Raw genomic sequence first — 15,397 nt, forward strand, 5'->3', positions numbered from 1 at the left:
GGGCCTCTCTCCCAGTCTGTGCTGACACCGGAGTGTAAGCACTGGACCAGCCTGAAGTGCACAGAGCTTCTCAGCAGGTATCCAGCAGCCACCCAGTGGGAGGACAGCAGCCCGCTTCCTTCCTCTAGGACTCTTACCTCTAGTCTTCAAAAGGCCTGCAGCTTTCCATGAAGTTGATTCACTCGAGATGATAGCATTATCACAAGGTCAGAAGTGATCCTAAATGAGAAGGTCCAAGGCCCTAAGAGCCAAGAAACGAGCATTATGGAACTGATGGAGTCCAGGTTGGCCTGGTCTGTGTTGGGGATCTCTGAGACCACCCTCAGGCTCCAGGGTTCACGAGAAGCACTCACGGAACTTACCAAGCCTGTTGTACTCATGCTTTCAATTTAATACAGCGGAAGGATAGAATTTAAAAGCAGAAAAGGGAAAAGGTGTGTGGTTTAAATCTGGGAGAAACTAGGTACAAGCTCCCAAATGTCCTTTTACCAGTAGAGTCGCATGGATGTGCCTAATTTTTCTAGCACTATTTATGATAATACATGTGTTATCTATCAAGGACACTCACATGAGCCTTTATCTGGAATTTTATTGGGATAGGACACACAGGGATGAAATATCTGTGTAAGTGACCTGAGCTACTAGGACTCTGGACCAGGAATGCAAAAATAGTCATTCAACATAAATCACATTATTGGCACAAACTATCTGATCAGAGTGTACTGTGTGGCCCTACGCTTCAGGGATGCAAAATGCCCTTATCAAACAGAACACTGCAGGACTCAGAGCTCTTTTCTTAGGAGACAGTTGGCAGCCAGTCCTGTGAACATGCCTTTCTTGGGAATGCCCAGGACTCAGGCAGTCCTGCCCTTTGGATTGGCTCTCCTCTGCAACATTCCTGAGGCCAGGACGCTGGAAGGCTTTGACCTGACTTCTCACCTGTCAGTTGTTACTTTCAGCAGTAGTCGGTTTGGCATTACTGCAACAAAATATCTGCAACAATGGATTTATTAAAGAGAGAAGTTTCTTTCTGGTTCAAGGTTTGACAGGTCAAGCCTAAAATCCACAATCACATTGTTTCTGTCCTCTGGTGAGGACAGCACATCACAGCAGGAGTGTGTGTGACAGAAGATTGAGCAAAGAAGCAGAAAGAATCAGACTTGGGGCCCCTGACTCCCTTCAAGGGCATGTCCTCAGCGACCTAAGGACCTTCCAGGAGGGTGCACTTCCTGCAGGTTCATAGCATTCCTGATCCCGCTACCCCAGGGACCAAGCCCTTACTGTGGCTTTCTAAGGACACATCCAAGGTATGCCACCTTCCGAGAGTATATCTTTCTGTGTTCTACACAGAATCACTGTGGATCAGAATGCCCTGACAAGGGTATTGTAAACTCATTGTTGTTATTACCATCATCATTATTATTCAGGGGGGCGGGCACGGGAATGCCCTGTCTTCAGCCTATTTTCAGAATAGGTCAGAAGACCTCTCCCCAGATTCTTCGGACAAAGGTAACGGCAGAGCCGGGTGTCTTCACTCCACACTGGCATTTATTCTTCTCCTTTGCATTTCTGTCTCCCCTTTCCTGGCAGTGGCTCAGAAACCCTGGTCCCCAGCACGAGAAGCGGACTCTGTTTGGAGACATGGTGTGCTTCCTGTTCATAACGCCCCTGGCCACCATCTCGGGCTGGCTGTGCCTGCGGGGCGCCGTGGACCACCTGCACTTTAGCAGTCGGCTCGAAGCCGTCGGCCTGATTGCACTCACTGTCGCACTCTTCACTATTTACCTCTTTTGGACACTGGTAAGTATGGTCTGTGGCCGGGGCGGAAGCCAGCTGGCACTGGCAGACTCACGGCAGGCAGAGCCTCGCCCCATGTCAGCAGTGCGTCTCACCTGCCCCGTAGAAAGGAAGTAGACCTTCAAAGGCTGGCGAGGTTGAGCGACTTGGAGTCTGTGTGTGTGTGTGTGTGTGTGTGTGTGTGTGTGTGTGTGTAATGAGAGAGACAGAGACAGAGACAGAACGCTGCAAGAAAGTAAAGATCAAATAAAGGGAAAGCTCAGCTCTTCCGAGTGTCTGCCAGTGGCATATACCCTGGACGATCCTCTCCTCCCATAGTGTAGGACTCCCATCTGTTCGGAGCCATGACAGTTTCTTTCTGTTTGCTTCTCACTTTTGTGGGGATCGTAGTACATTATGAACGATGCACTTGGCGGCGGCGGCTGCCGTCACCTGCACAGATCATGAATCCTCGCTGCTGGCTCTTTCCTCTGATGTCCCGACACAGCCTCAAGTCTTTGTCAGACGTGGAGCTGCACTTTGCCTGCTGATTATTCAGTGTGTTGGAATATTGACTCTGCTGCCCATAAAAGCACTTATTTATCAGCTGAGAAGCTGCCACCAAAGAAAAGCCATTCCCTGACAAGTGTTCCTGCTGTACATGAGGAAGAGTTTTTAAATATCTTTTTCTTTCATTCTTTTAACTTCATGCGGCAAGTTGATCGCGTGGGTCCCTCTGGCAGCACCCACAAAGTGCTAATGCTCTCTCTTTATGCTTCCCTGTGGGAGCTGCAGAGGAAGGAAGACATCACCGTCTCCTAAGATGGCTTCCAAGCCGGGCCCTGCTTGCTGGCATCCCTGTCCTGTGCCGGGCTGCTGCTGAGCTGAGCACCCTGCCCTGCTCTTCAGCAGGTGTTTCCTGTGTGCAGGGCACTGCCCGACAGCCCCCAGCACAGCGGCAGCGTTTGGAAGCTGCTTCAGGCCTCACACTTCCTCCCTTCCTCTGTCTCCTAAGCCCTGTCCCATCAGCTGACACTCTCAGGACCCTGTTCATTTCTCTCTACTCATCCTGTGGCTCTACGAGCTCTGTCTCCCCCCTCCCCTGGGAGTGTTCACACAGTCATGGCACACATTTCAGTCTCAGAAAGAGCATGGCTTAAGCACTGGTAGACTGGCAGTATTCTAATGTGAAGCACTTCTCTCTCTCCTGGTGAATTTCGATATTGTGTTCCCAGGCTAACAAAGCCCCAAACAGAACTATCATGGCCTCCTTTACAAGTCTGTGTTTCCCAAGTGTGTCCTCGCTCTGTGAATGAGGCTGATCCAGAAGCTTGTACTGTGATGAGAGAAAGGTGGGAACAGGAAGTTAAATAGCTTGATTGCATTTACTCTATCCACTGCCCCCCTGGGGAGTGACTCCATGTCTCTGAGCGTCAGTCTCCTGTCTGGGAAGTGGAAACACAGGGAAGGGCCACCTGCCATCCGCCCTGCTGTTACACGATTAATGTGAAAGAATACATAGGAAAGTACTTAGGGAAACATTGGCTAGGTCTAAGTTTTTACCATTTTTAGACATTTTCTGGTATGTGATTTCTTAGAAGAGTTCAAATGATGAAGGATGGATAGAGATGAGGCTTTCCATGCTGGGCTTTTGAAATTAATTTAAGGTCTCTTTGAAAACCTGCTTTGCAAAGCACACATTTACCTAACAAGTAAGAAAGGGTGAGCAGCCAGGAAAGAAAGGGAGAAAAAAGGGAGGCTACCTAGAAAAAAATGGGTGAGACCCTGTTTCATCTCCCATCCCAGGTGACAAGAAGATTTGGAAGGAAAAGGCACCTAGACTAGGCTGTTTGTGGAAAATAAAATACTTCACTCCAGAAATACTGTCAAGAGGCAGGGTTGTGTGGTTAGAGACATGTGCTTAGAATCCACAGGGCCTGCGTGTTAGGCCAGTGCAGTATCTGACTAGAGGTGTAAGTTCCATAAAAACTTACCCTTTTTACTCATCCGTCCTCTTATACAAAAAATGAAGACAACCATTGATAAGCTCTGGGTCAGCGGTGTTGTGCAGATTACCTAGAATAGTATCTGAGAACACACATCCAGGCCCCAGTGCCATGCTGTGGCCCTGGGTTGTCTTTCTGTGGCTTCTTGCCCCCCAGCTTCCACCCTCCGCAGCCCTCTATAAAACACAGAGTGGCAGGAGGGAAAGAAGGCATTTCTCCCCTTTGGGCTGTGAAGAGCAGTGCTGTGGCGTGTGCGCAGCAGTAGGGTGCTGAATGTAGAATAATTCCTTCCCAGATAAATGCTGTTCTGAGCAGCCCTGGCAAGCGCAGTAATTCAGGAGCTGACAGCACTTGGAAACTGCCCTAGGCAGAAACCCATTGTAAACAAGCTGTCAAGCTTAAGGAGAATATGCTGTGAAAATGTCTTAGATAAACAAACACAGTGTCAGTCCAAGCCTGGCTCCTCCAAGGAGGAGCGAGTTCCTGGAAGGACCTCACCACCCAGCACTTCAGCATCATGCTGCGCGTTTCCAAGTGCCTTTGAACGTGCTCCCACGAAAGCTGGTCTGGATGTAGACTCAGGGAGTCCTCCCCTCTGCACCCTGGTGTGTTCCAGAAGCTCACCTGGGACCCCAGAGGCCCGACTCTCAGTGATTTGCACCCCCGGAGGTGGACCCCCAGAAACGTCACCATTTGTGTCACAATGATTTGAGGGCCATGTAATCATGGAAACCCTGAAAGGCCCTGGTCTCAGCCTCAGCTCAAGCTGCTGTTCAAGCGCCTCAGCATGAGAAGTCTTTTGCCAGTGCCTCATGCAAACAAAATGTGTGAATCGCCAAGTTGCTGGAAGGTGGACTCTTAAGTCCCACGGCTGATCCTGTAAATCCTTGCTGTGGAAGGGTGTGTTCAGGGTGTGTTCGGAGCGTGGCAGTGGCTGAGACATGACCCCAGCAGCCTACAGCCAGCCACACCATTGGGCAGTATTTCTCCACCACCTGTGTCCTCCAAAACAGTCCTCTTCTGTGGCAGCGTCCAGGAGGCCTGAGCTAGAACCGTTGCAGAGAAGGCAGTTTATCACGCCCTGGCCCATCTGTTTGCGTAAGTCATGCCATTGTTTCCTGAGAGACAGGGCAAAACAGAAAGATGTAATTAGATTTCTCAAAGCTGGCATCAACTTCACAGCAAATCTTCTCCATGGCCTCCATTCCCTTCCTGAGGAGGAGAGATGGATACTGTCTCCCCCATTCAGGCAACTTACTGTAAACTGACCTTCCTCCTGATAGTTTAGTTCCATTACATGGATAAATGAATTAGCTTCGAGAAATTATTCCATAAGGAGTGATATTTTAAAAATAATTGTCCTAAGCCGTTTCTTCTTTCTGTATCCTTAAAACTTTAGAAATTCAAGATCTAGCTGAATTCTTAACATTATTATTGTATCAGTTTTTAGGCTTATGTTGTTTTTTTTCTCACTGCCTCTTCTCTGAATTAAACCTTCTTTTCTGTGATGCCGCACTGAGAGGAGGCAGAGCCTCCAGAAACAGGGTGACATTACTCCGGGGCCCTGTGGCCTCCTCTTCTTTCCTTTTCCCTGACAAGGGATCATCTTGGTAGGATGCTTCCTTATTGGTAGTTAACAGCAATTATATAGATTACATCTTTTTCCTGGCCAAGGGACGGGGAGCCCTGCTAAGTCACTGATGCCTGGCGCTCCTGAAGCAGTGCTTCTCAGGCTGGGATGTACATTCGAATCACCTGGGGATCTTGTTAAACAGCACTCTCTGATTCCTCAGGTCTGGGTGGGCTCCAAAATTCTGATATTCTAACAAGTTCCCAGGAGATGCCTCCTGCTGCTGCTCCATGGCCACACTGAAAGCACAGCCTTCAAGGAAACAGCTCGGTCTCTTTTTTCAGTTTCCCAGCATTTATATATTTAATGCATGAAAAATAAGAGGCCAGGAGCATGAACATGTGTGCAAGACTGTACTGCTTCAATTTGTTATTTTAGATATCAATATCTATTTTATAAATAAGGAAACTAAAGGTCACTGATGACCAATAACCTCGCTAAGTCCAGGACAGGGCTTCTAGTCCATGGCCTGGCCCCGGAGTCTGTGGTCTCTCTTTTTTTTTCTTTTCTTCTTCATTTTTATTGGTACCAGGGATCAAACTCATGACTGCACACTTGCAAGGCAGGTGCTTATGCCGCTGAGCTAAATCCCAGCCCTAGTCTGTGGTCTCTTGTATCCTCAACATCTCGGATTGCTAAGGCCAAGTGTGCTTTGATCCTCAGTGTAATGGAAGAAGGGGCTCTTGATTTAGGTCTTTTTTTTTTTTTGTCTTTTTCCTTTTTATCGGTACTGGGGATCGAACTCACGACTGCCTGCTTGCAAAGCAGGCACTTAAGGGGCTCTTGATTTAAAATCCAGCTCTCCTATAGCATTTCAAGATTCCAGACTTATTTTGTTGCCAAAACTCATTTGTATGTGTCTACATTTCACCCCCTGCCTGCTTTGAGCAGCAGGCTTTCCAGCCTCACCTACATTCTTGAGTAGCACCACGCAGCAGTAGGACAGAATAGATATAAGAGAATCGAGATTTAAAAGAAAGAAAGAAAAGAAAAGAAAGTAGAGCTGATCCATTTTGGCACATTCAGGGCCTTTTGGAGAAAGACACCTGTGTTAGTTTAAAGTCTTGTGTTTTCATATCCTGATCTCCCTGGAACTTAACCTGTGGTGTGTGCTTCTTTGCCTCAGACATTTGAGTGAGTGGCCTTGAATTTCATGATCTTGCCATAACAAGCCCTTTCTGGTCAGGACCTGTATTCTTCTTCCAGAAACACCGAGCTTAAAGCATTGTGTCAGCCCACTTGCTGACCTCTGTGGACACTTACTAGGGTCTGTGCAGAATACCTGCTCCAGACAATTGGATAGCCCAGCAGGGGCGATTGGTCACTCTGAGTTCATGGGCACCTTGCTTTCCAGCACTGATCTAGATATATGGATGTATTCAAACTGTAATGTACCCTCATGGTTTTTAAAGGACATCTTCAAAAGTGCAGATTGTGAATTTCCTGAGCAGGCTATCAGCTCTCCTGAGCGTTCTCCTAAACAAAGAGACTGAGTGTTGTATGTATTTACATAAAAAACAAGCACTTTTGGCATATAGAGATGTCACAACTGACCATAGGACTCACTACTTGTACTGTTAGGTATTAATTATATAAATTAATCATTATTGCAGTCAGAATACATAGGATAATCATTCAGTCATTCATTCTTGCATTCAGCAAACTCTGAAGTGCCAGGCACTATGATACTTGCTGGACATGCAGAAATGAATACAGCACATGTATGAGTAACCGGCCTTACTCTCAGGACGCTCCTAGTGCAAGGGGAGAGAAAAACAAGTACAGCGATGGCCAGAGATCTCAGTCGCGTGCTCAGCCTTGCAGGGTGTCCACAGTGTAGTGAGTCCTTTGAGTGGTACAGTATCTAACCTGCAGGAAAACACATGAAGACCCAGAATACCTGTCTGTTCGCATAACTAGACAAAGGCCAGAAGTGTATTTATTCTGTCCGCTCCCAGCTGGCCTTCTTCACTGTGGATATTTTGGGGCCCCAAACATCACCACCCAAAAATATGTCCAAACTCAGAAAGAACCTCATTTTCCTATTCATCTCCTGATTTTTCCCACTGTGTGGTATAAACCAACAAGCAGGCCCTGCTGTGTTCATGTTTGTGGCACCTGGGCTGATGCTGACCTCACAGCACCTCAGCTGCTGGCCAGCACAGTGTCGCCCAGGGTTCTCGCCCTGCGTCCTGCTGCTGGCCCTCTGAAGCTGTTTTAATGACTTTTATGTCTTGAATGGATTACCTGCTTCTGCCTACCTACATCGTCTTTTCGTCCCCTCCCTCCCCCAGGTGTCATTTAGGTACCACTGTCGATTGTACAATGAATGGCGTAGGACCAATCAGAGGGTGATTCTCCTCATTCCAAAGTCTGTCAACGTACCTTCTAACCAGCAGTCCTTGCTGGGCCTCCACTCGGGCAAGAGGAACTCAAAGGAGACAATTGTCTGACGCTGGTGCAGCCGTTTGGTGGATTCGTGGTTGGGGTTTGGAGATTTCTGCACTGGGGCCATGCACTGAGCCACCTGAGCCCTCCCTCGTCTTGTGGGTCACAACATCCAGAGCTGCGTCAGCACAGCGCCGGAGCAACAGACTCCACCCGAAGAAAGCGATGCTGTTTCCTTCCAATCATGGATGCTGCAGTCACATGATACTCGCTAAGCTGCCAAACATGTTTATTTAGCAGATACTGTACGGAATTTTCTGAACACCTCTTTAACATGTGAGGAAGGTTGTCCTGCTAAGAATGCAACTCAATTCTTCCTTTTTTACTATTTCAAGAAAAATATATATATTAAACTTAGATGATAATGAAAATCGAAAAGCCAATGTAAAAACTGGCTTCTTGGTTTGTCTGGGTTTTATTTGGGTTAGTTTGTTTCTAATGTGGGTTCTCTGGGGTAATTTGATGGCTTGAGTGGTCTTTTCATCTCTTTCATATCCCTTATTCAAGGAAACAGCATAATGACTGCAGGGTAAGTCATATTTGAAGGATGTTTTGTACTAAAACCTCGTTTAATTATTCAGTTTTTAAAGGGAAAAAGGTGTGGCGACTCTCCACATGGTGAGCTGTTTATTTAAATATCATTAAAGAGAAAAATTATGGTGAGAAGCACGCTCTCTCCGACTTGTTTGGTACTGACAGCTGATAAAAGCTATTTTCTAATAATAAATATCCAGTGTGTGAAAGACAAACTCTACTGATTGCAGTACTCTCTTTTTAAATCATAAAACCTGTGAGCTTCCCAAAGTAGGTTTTAAAAAGGAGACGTGAAAAGCTGCAGTTCCCACTCCCCTCTCATTTAGTGCGTCTTAATTCTGCATTCGTAATGAGCTGGAGGATCATTAGACATTTCTAGGAACCCTAGACCTGTTTTGCATATCAATTAGCATTCTCGTTGCGCTATTGAATTTCTAGCTTGACAGGTAGATGCCGGGTGGGGGCCTGTCCTAGAAGCCCTGCACTTAATCTAAGACTCCTTTGTCTGATTAAAAAATACTAAATAAGCCCCGCACAGTGCTTTCCTGATGCTGAGCCCGGTCTGCGGCAGACCCGCATAGATCTCCATAGGTGCTTCGTGTCCCCCTTGCGTTCTCTCGGCGTCCAGGGTGGCCCGTGGCCCGCTTTGTGCGCCTGGAGCCGGCAGTGGGGGTGGCTCCGGAGAAGACACCAGCGGCCACCCACGCTCGCTGAAGGAGCAGCGGACCTGCTTCCGGGGCGCTGAAAACAAAGGATTTCTACAACATGACCCACTTCTGAGATCCTCCTCGCACCCCCAACAAGAGCCTGAGAAGTGCAGAAGCACGGGCAGCCGCCAAGAGGGGGGATAAGTCCCTTGCAGCTTGCAGGAGCCTATGTGGGAGGACCCTTTGTGGGGCTGAGCCTCTGTCTCTGTTCCCGTTCACAGGCCGCACCCCCCGGGGGGGAGGGGAGCGTGGGGGGAGCAACAGCTGTACTGCTCACCACTGCAAACTAAGATGTTTTATGGCTTGTGACAATAGGTTTCCTCTCCACCACGCTTCACTTCGACACTTCAATTCCAGTAATATACGTCTCAGTCCTTCTGTTTAGGTGGCCCTGCTCACCCCTGTGGGCTGTCATTAGCTGCACCACCATTAACCGTTTCTTAATTGACCTTTTTAAAATGCTGGACACCACTGGCTGCATGCAGCTGTCACACATTAAACTTCCAGAGCAAAGAGTACAACTTGGTAGTTTGTGAACTGCAGCCCTGTAATATACTTGATAAATGACACGCCTATGCAGCCTGCCCACTGATCTGCCAGTTGAACCAGTGACACCTGGCAACCCAAGAGCACAGCTCTCACTAGAGGACCACACTCCTTCCTTCCCTGCTTCTTTCACGAGTTTTGGAAAATTCAGGGATCAGCTCCTGTTTGAAGCTGCCTGCAGAGAATTGCTCCTGTCTTGGACCAGGAGATGAACTACAATGACATTGTCAAGGTCCCAGGCAGGTCTCTGCCTCCTGTGCTGGGAAAGGTAGCCCTAATGGGGTGCTTGCACAGGGTCTCTTTACCCCAGATTCCCATGCCTACCTTGGGAGTGGAGCGCAGGCCAAGCTGAAAAGAGGAGGCCACACATGGCCCGTGGGCTGCCCAGCCCTCACAGCCAAGCATTGCTTCAGGCTTCACTTCCCAGGCCATGAACTGGCACCATCCTTTGAGAGACTGTGGTCTCCATCAGCAGCACAGTCTATGTAGGGATCCACAATCTCCTGGGTGTCACTCATCCCCTTAATCTTAATCCTGAGGTCTTTCAAGATCATAGAATCCAGGGAACTACAGCACAGGCACAAAAACACCTAGCCAAGAGATGCAGGGATAGGTGAGCCTGCGACTCGGGCTCTGCTCCTCTCTCCCTGCCTCGAGGCTCAGGGCTGGATCCTCCTGCACAAGGCTGTGTGCTTTGCTCACTGGCATGAAGGCAATGTATGTGTTATCAGCAGCCTTGCTAACTTGGAATTTCCCTTTGTTTTTTTCAAAGGTCAGAAGTGGAGCAGGCAAAGGGTCCTAAGGGTTGCTGCATTTCTGCCCTCTGATTTTTTGCACTCCACGCTGGGCACTGATTCTGTTTTTCATGGGAATGGAAAACAAGTCCGGTGCTCTCTCGCCTGCACAGCGTGTGCACATGTCCCTGAGTGTCCTGATCTGGAAGAAGGACAGAGGATGCAGCATATCCACATGATCCTTATACAGCTCCACAGAGAACCAGCAGACTCTGATGAGCTGTAAAATCCAATTAAGAAAAAATAAATGACATGATTTGGAAGTTTGTCTTTTGTCATCCTGGTCCACTCTTGCCCTGAGTGCTGGGGCCATGCTTCAGATTGTCACTTTCAGCTGGGCTGTAGCTACAGTCATTTCATTGTCAGTGAAAGTAACTCATCTGGGCATGGTGAAGACAAAATGCAAGTGAAACCGCAGTTTAGCCAACTGGGCACTTTGGAGAGCTGCTAGCTCTGGGTCTGTGTCTGCACCGCACCTCTGTCCCTCATAGCTGGATCTCACCCACAGATGACAGTGCTGTCCACACTGGGGACTATCCCAGACCAAAGGAACCAGGGAGGAGAGAAGTAGGAAAGACAACAGTAAATGCTTCCTCCCAACCTCAAACCAGAGTGTCTAGAAGCTGCCTAGAGATGGTCCACCCCATCTAGTACTAGATAAGAATGCAGAGGTGTTATTCAGAAGCCTGAAGTGAGATGGGACTCAGGCCAGTAGGCAGGGACAGGGTTGGGGGTTATTTTAGAAGCAGGCAGGGACCCCGCAGTGGTGGGGCTTTCTCCTTTCTCACTGTCCAGCGGCTACCATATGGGTTATTTTGTTCTGGCTTAAGAGTCAACACATACTTTTGATAATACATTTGAAAGACCATAAACAAACTGTTTTAAATTCTTTTCAAAAAGAAAAGTGGCTAACTTAAACAATCAACAGATATTTAGCATTGGGTGGGGGAGCAAAAAGAACTGTACAAGACTCTTCTGAAAGTTGAAATTATTGACTTGCTTGAAATCTTCGCACTCATATGTAGTTTGTTTTCCCTTGCATTTCCTAATACGGCTAATTGAGGATTCATTACAGATAAAAGTTTGCTAGTTCTGAGTCTAGTGTTACAGAGGAAAACAAATACAGTCCATCAGCTGTCTATGTTCCCAGAAACAAGGGCTTCCACTAACGCCTCAGGAGGCTCCGGTTCTGCGCACAAACAGCAGCAGTCAGGTTGGGAACCTGCTCTGGCGACATGCACTGTTGGAACACACTTTTCACCTTACAGGGTCAGAGTCTCTCATCAAGGAGATGAACAGAGCCCTCAGCAGAAATTATATTTAACCATACCATATCTGGGCAAAGAATTAAGGTAACATACATGTTTGCCCTATTGTTTCTTACTCGCTTTCTGCAGTGAGAGGGGTTGAAAGGCATAAATTCATTTCACCTATTTTAGCTTACACACCAATGATACTCCGATGTGCGAGCTTCTGGATGCTTGCTAACACCCTCTCACCTCGGATTTGTTTCAGGGTGTTACCATGGGGCACCCACCAGTTCGTGCCCTATAATAAGAGCCGCGTTTTACTTGTTAAAGACACCGCAGAGGAGATAGATGAGCATTCCACGGAGATGCGGGCATGGTGTGGGGCTGTGGGGGCGGCAGCGAGGCCAATCGCAGCCCCTGGGCGCAGTCCTTCGCCGGTGGAGTCCCGGTTCCATTTCATTCCACAGATACCTACGGGGTGCCAGGAGGCAACTCCCTCTGGCCATCGGCCAGAGACCACCTGAAATCTTATTCCTTTAATCCTCACAGCAACTTTAATCAGTAGCCGTAAACACAAAGCTCCGTCGTCTAAAACATCCTCTTCACCCTACCTCCCACTCCCCTTCTCAAATTTTACATTCCCAGCACGCTCTCGGGGCTCCATTCACCTCCATCCATCGCTACGGAACCCGGAAGACCTCTGCGGCCTTTGTACCTCCTGGGCGTGCCAAACCCAAAGCCCCGCTCCTTCTCTACCGCCCATTGGTCACAGCCGTCTCAGGCCCCGCCCCCTGGAGGCGGAGCTTCTCGCTTTGCCCGCGGTTTCTGGTTCAGCCGCGCGCGCCGCCTGTGGGCAGTGCGGTTACCTGGAGGAGCGGTCGCGCGCCCGCGCCACGGATCTGTAAACAGCCGGGCGGGCGCGGGGGGAAGCGGCGCTCCGGAGCCGGCGGGGGGAACCCCCGCGCCTCGCGTCCGTGTCCCTCTCCCTTCTGGTCGCTGCCCGCGGCGGGGCCCGAGGGCGCGAATCCTGGGCCGCTCGGTGAGGCCGGAGCTTCGGGCATCTTAGGCTTCAGTCCGTCACCTCAGCGCGTTCCTTGGAAGAGCGCTCGCCGCCGTGACGCCCCGGTCTCTGTTGGCCCTGCTGCTGTTCCCGGAAGGTGTCGCCCCAGCCCCGCGCCCGCCGGCGTGGTGGGTGACACGGGCTCCCGCGCGCTCCGGGGCTCAGGGCCGGGGCGCTGAGGCGTCCCACTCGGCGGCAGCCGCGGCCCCGGGGTTGCAGCTCCTCTCCGTGCACCGCTGCTGCTCAGCTGTCCCGCTTCAACATGTGCTCCCCAGCGCCAGCAGCTATGATTTGTGCATTTTTCAGCCTGATGGTAAAATCTTGCGTCCTTTTACTCTTATCTGTTGAGATTTACCTTTTCTGCTTCAGGTTGAGTTCCTGTCTTTGGGCACTTTGATGTGCTAAAGTCTTCTCAAACTTCAGCGATCTCTCTCTGTCTTTGTCTCTGTCTCGTTCTTCTTTCGGAGACAGTTTTGCTCTGCAGTTTGAGCTGGCTTTGAGGTCACTTTGAAGCCCAGGTAATGATCCTCCTGCCTCAGCTTCCCAGAGTGTTGGAATTACAGGCGGGCGTCACCATCCCAGGCTTCAGCTTTCTCTTAAGTGCATCCGAGGTGTGGTTTGTTGAATACAATTGTTTAACTTTGACATAGTCACATCTAGATTTGGTATGATGGGTGATGTTATTTAAGTTCTGCCTCGTTCCAGAATCACTGATGCCCCCCGTTTTCGTCAGCTGTATGGTGTCATCTTTCTCCCTCGGGCCCTAAATTCGTCATCCGCGCACTCCGCACCTCCTCTTTCGGGGCGACTGTGGAGGTCTTCCCCAAACTTGCGTGCATCTTCCTGTCCCTGTGAATCGGCCCCTCTGGGGTCCTGGCATTGGTCGCTCCCTGCACTGCTGCACTGAGGCTTCCTACTGTGGCTTCGTGGCCCGTCTCAAAACACAGGAACAAACACCCTCAACTTTACTTTTCCCAATATTGTCTTATATATGTAATCGAACATTTTATTCTGTACAGGAAGTTTAGAATCAGCAAGTGATTTGTAGGTTTGGATGGAATTTTCATTGGATTTGAAGTAAATCTGTACGTTCATGTCATGAAAATTGATGTCCTACAGTTTTTAGTGACCCTGTGACCATAGATTATCACCATCTACTCAGCTGCACTGTATTCTGTAACAGCCTTAATCTTGGTCCACAAAATTTTCGTGTGTCCACCTTAACTTGCTTCCTATCTATTTATGGTACTGGGAGTTGAGGTGGGACCTTCACACTGGGTTACATCCTTGGCTTTTTGGGGTTTTTTGAGACAGGACCTTGCCGAGATGCTGTGCTGTGCAGGCTGGATTTCCTAGAGTTAGGATTGTAGGTGTGTGCCCACGCTTAGCTGCTTCCTACATATTTGACAGTTGGTGCTGCTATTGTAAATGGTGCCTTCCTCTCTGTTATTTTCTAGGTGGTTAATGCTGGTGTGGAGGAACACTGGCTATACTGTATCTTTGCTGACTCTGTATTCTCAAGGTTATTGACCCTAACAGCTTATTCCCTTCCATCCCAAAGAACAAACCCACTGCACCCATCAGCAGGGGGTTTTGCTGACTTTCCAGGCCTATACTGTGTCCAAAATTTGCTCTATATTTTTCTTACATAGTTTCATTGAATTGTTCTATTTTCTATTTCTAGTATTCTGACTTTTTAAAAAATTATTTTAAATAACACAATTCATTATTTTAATCCAGTGGGGTAAGATTCACTAATATGGTACCATTCTTTCATTTCTGGACGTATTCTATTAAGATGTTCTGTATCTCTACGTGTATTGAAAACCAAGAGTTTGTAGTGATATGATCCATCCCAACCCCAGAGGTGGATCTGGTTTCATTCCCTTTTCCATGTTTATATCTCCCTTTCCTGATGTCAGGGTCCTGCCTGTCATTGTTCTGCTTTGGTTCTCTGTCACCCCGCCTGGAGTTGTCCTTGGTGCCTGGCCCGGACACCCATGCCGGGGCCCCTCTCCCGGGACACCTTCTCCCTGAAGGCTCCTCCCCTTCTTCTCTTGCTGCTGTGCGGATAAGTAGCCTCTCTTATTCCTTTGTCCTGCCAGTGTGGGTGAATAGTATATTCAGTAATCTTTTTGTCTTATCTAGTTTTAATAATTTTGATTTGCTCCTAAACGTGAGCTTCCTTTTAACCCTGAACTACTCTTGAGAAGTTTCCTCATAATCAAAATGTTTCATTTGAGAATTCATACATATTAATTTTAAAATTTGTATTAGTAGTAGTACATATATGTAGTACAGAGTGGGGTTACGTTCAGTGCAGGGAGCTAACCAGTGTACATAAAGCATCTTCACTCTTTCATGTGCCCTTCCCCTTCCCTCTCCGTCTCTATCCCCTTCCCTTTTGCAAAAGTTCCAGCTTCCTGTTTCCTATTATACACAAATGATTTGCTTTTGCTTTACAGATTATGTCTTTTGGGTTTCTCCTATGGGAGAGACCATGTGTTTACTTAACCTTGTGTGTCTCATTTCAAGTAATGGTCTCAAGGTGTACCCATTTTCCTACAAATGACTCAGATTTATCCTTTTTATAGCAGAGTAGTACTCTATTGCATAAAAACACCATTTTCTTTAACCATTCATTGG

General features: G+C 48.3%; 1 protein-coding gene across 3 annotated transcripts in view; it reads left to right on the plus strand.

Moving 5' to 3' along the window:
- Positions 1–8,609, plus strand: part of Marchf3 (membrane associated ring-CH-type finger 3) — a 141,238-nt gene extending 132,629 nt beyond the window's left edge. For all 3 annotated transcript variants that reach the window (XM_063232429.1, XM_063232428.1, XM_063232430.1), the window contains 2 exons: positions 1,591–1,800; positions 7,707–8,609. In XM_063232429.1, coding sequence (XP_063088499.1) covers positions 1,591–1,800; positions 7,707–7,865 — 369 coding nt within the window. In that variant the 3' untranslated portion in view covers positions 7,866–8,609. The remainder of the gene's footprint in view (positions 1–1,590; positions 1,801–7,706) is intronic.
- Positions 8,610–15,397: the final 6,788 nt, after the last annotated feature.

The sequence above is a fragment of the Cavia porcellus genome, unplaced genomic scaffold (assembly GCF_034190915.1).
Source record: "Cavia porcellus strain 051 isolate PalLab524CR breed Dunkin Hartley unplaced genomic scaffold, mCavPor4.1 scaffold_21, whole genome shotgun sequence".
In the NCBI taxonomy this organism is placed as follows: domain Eukaryota; kingdom Metazoa; phylum Chordata; class Mammalia; order Rodentia; family Caviidae; genus Cavia; species Cavia porcellus.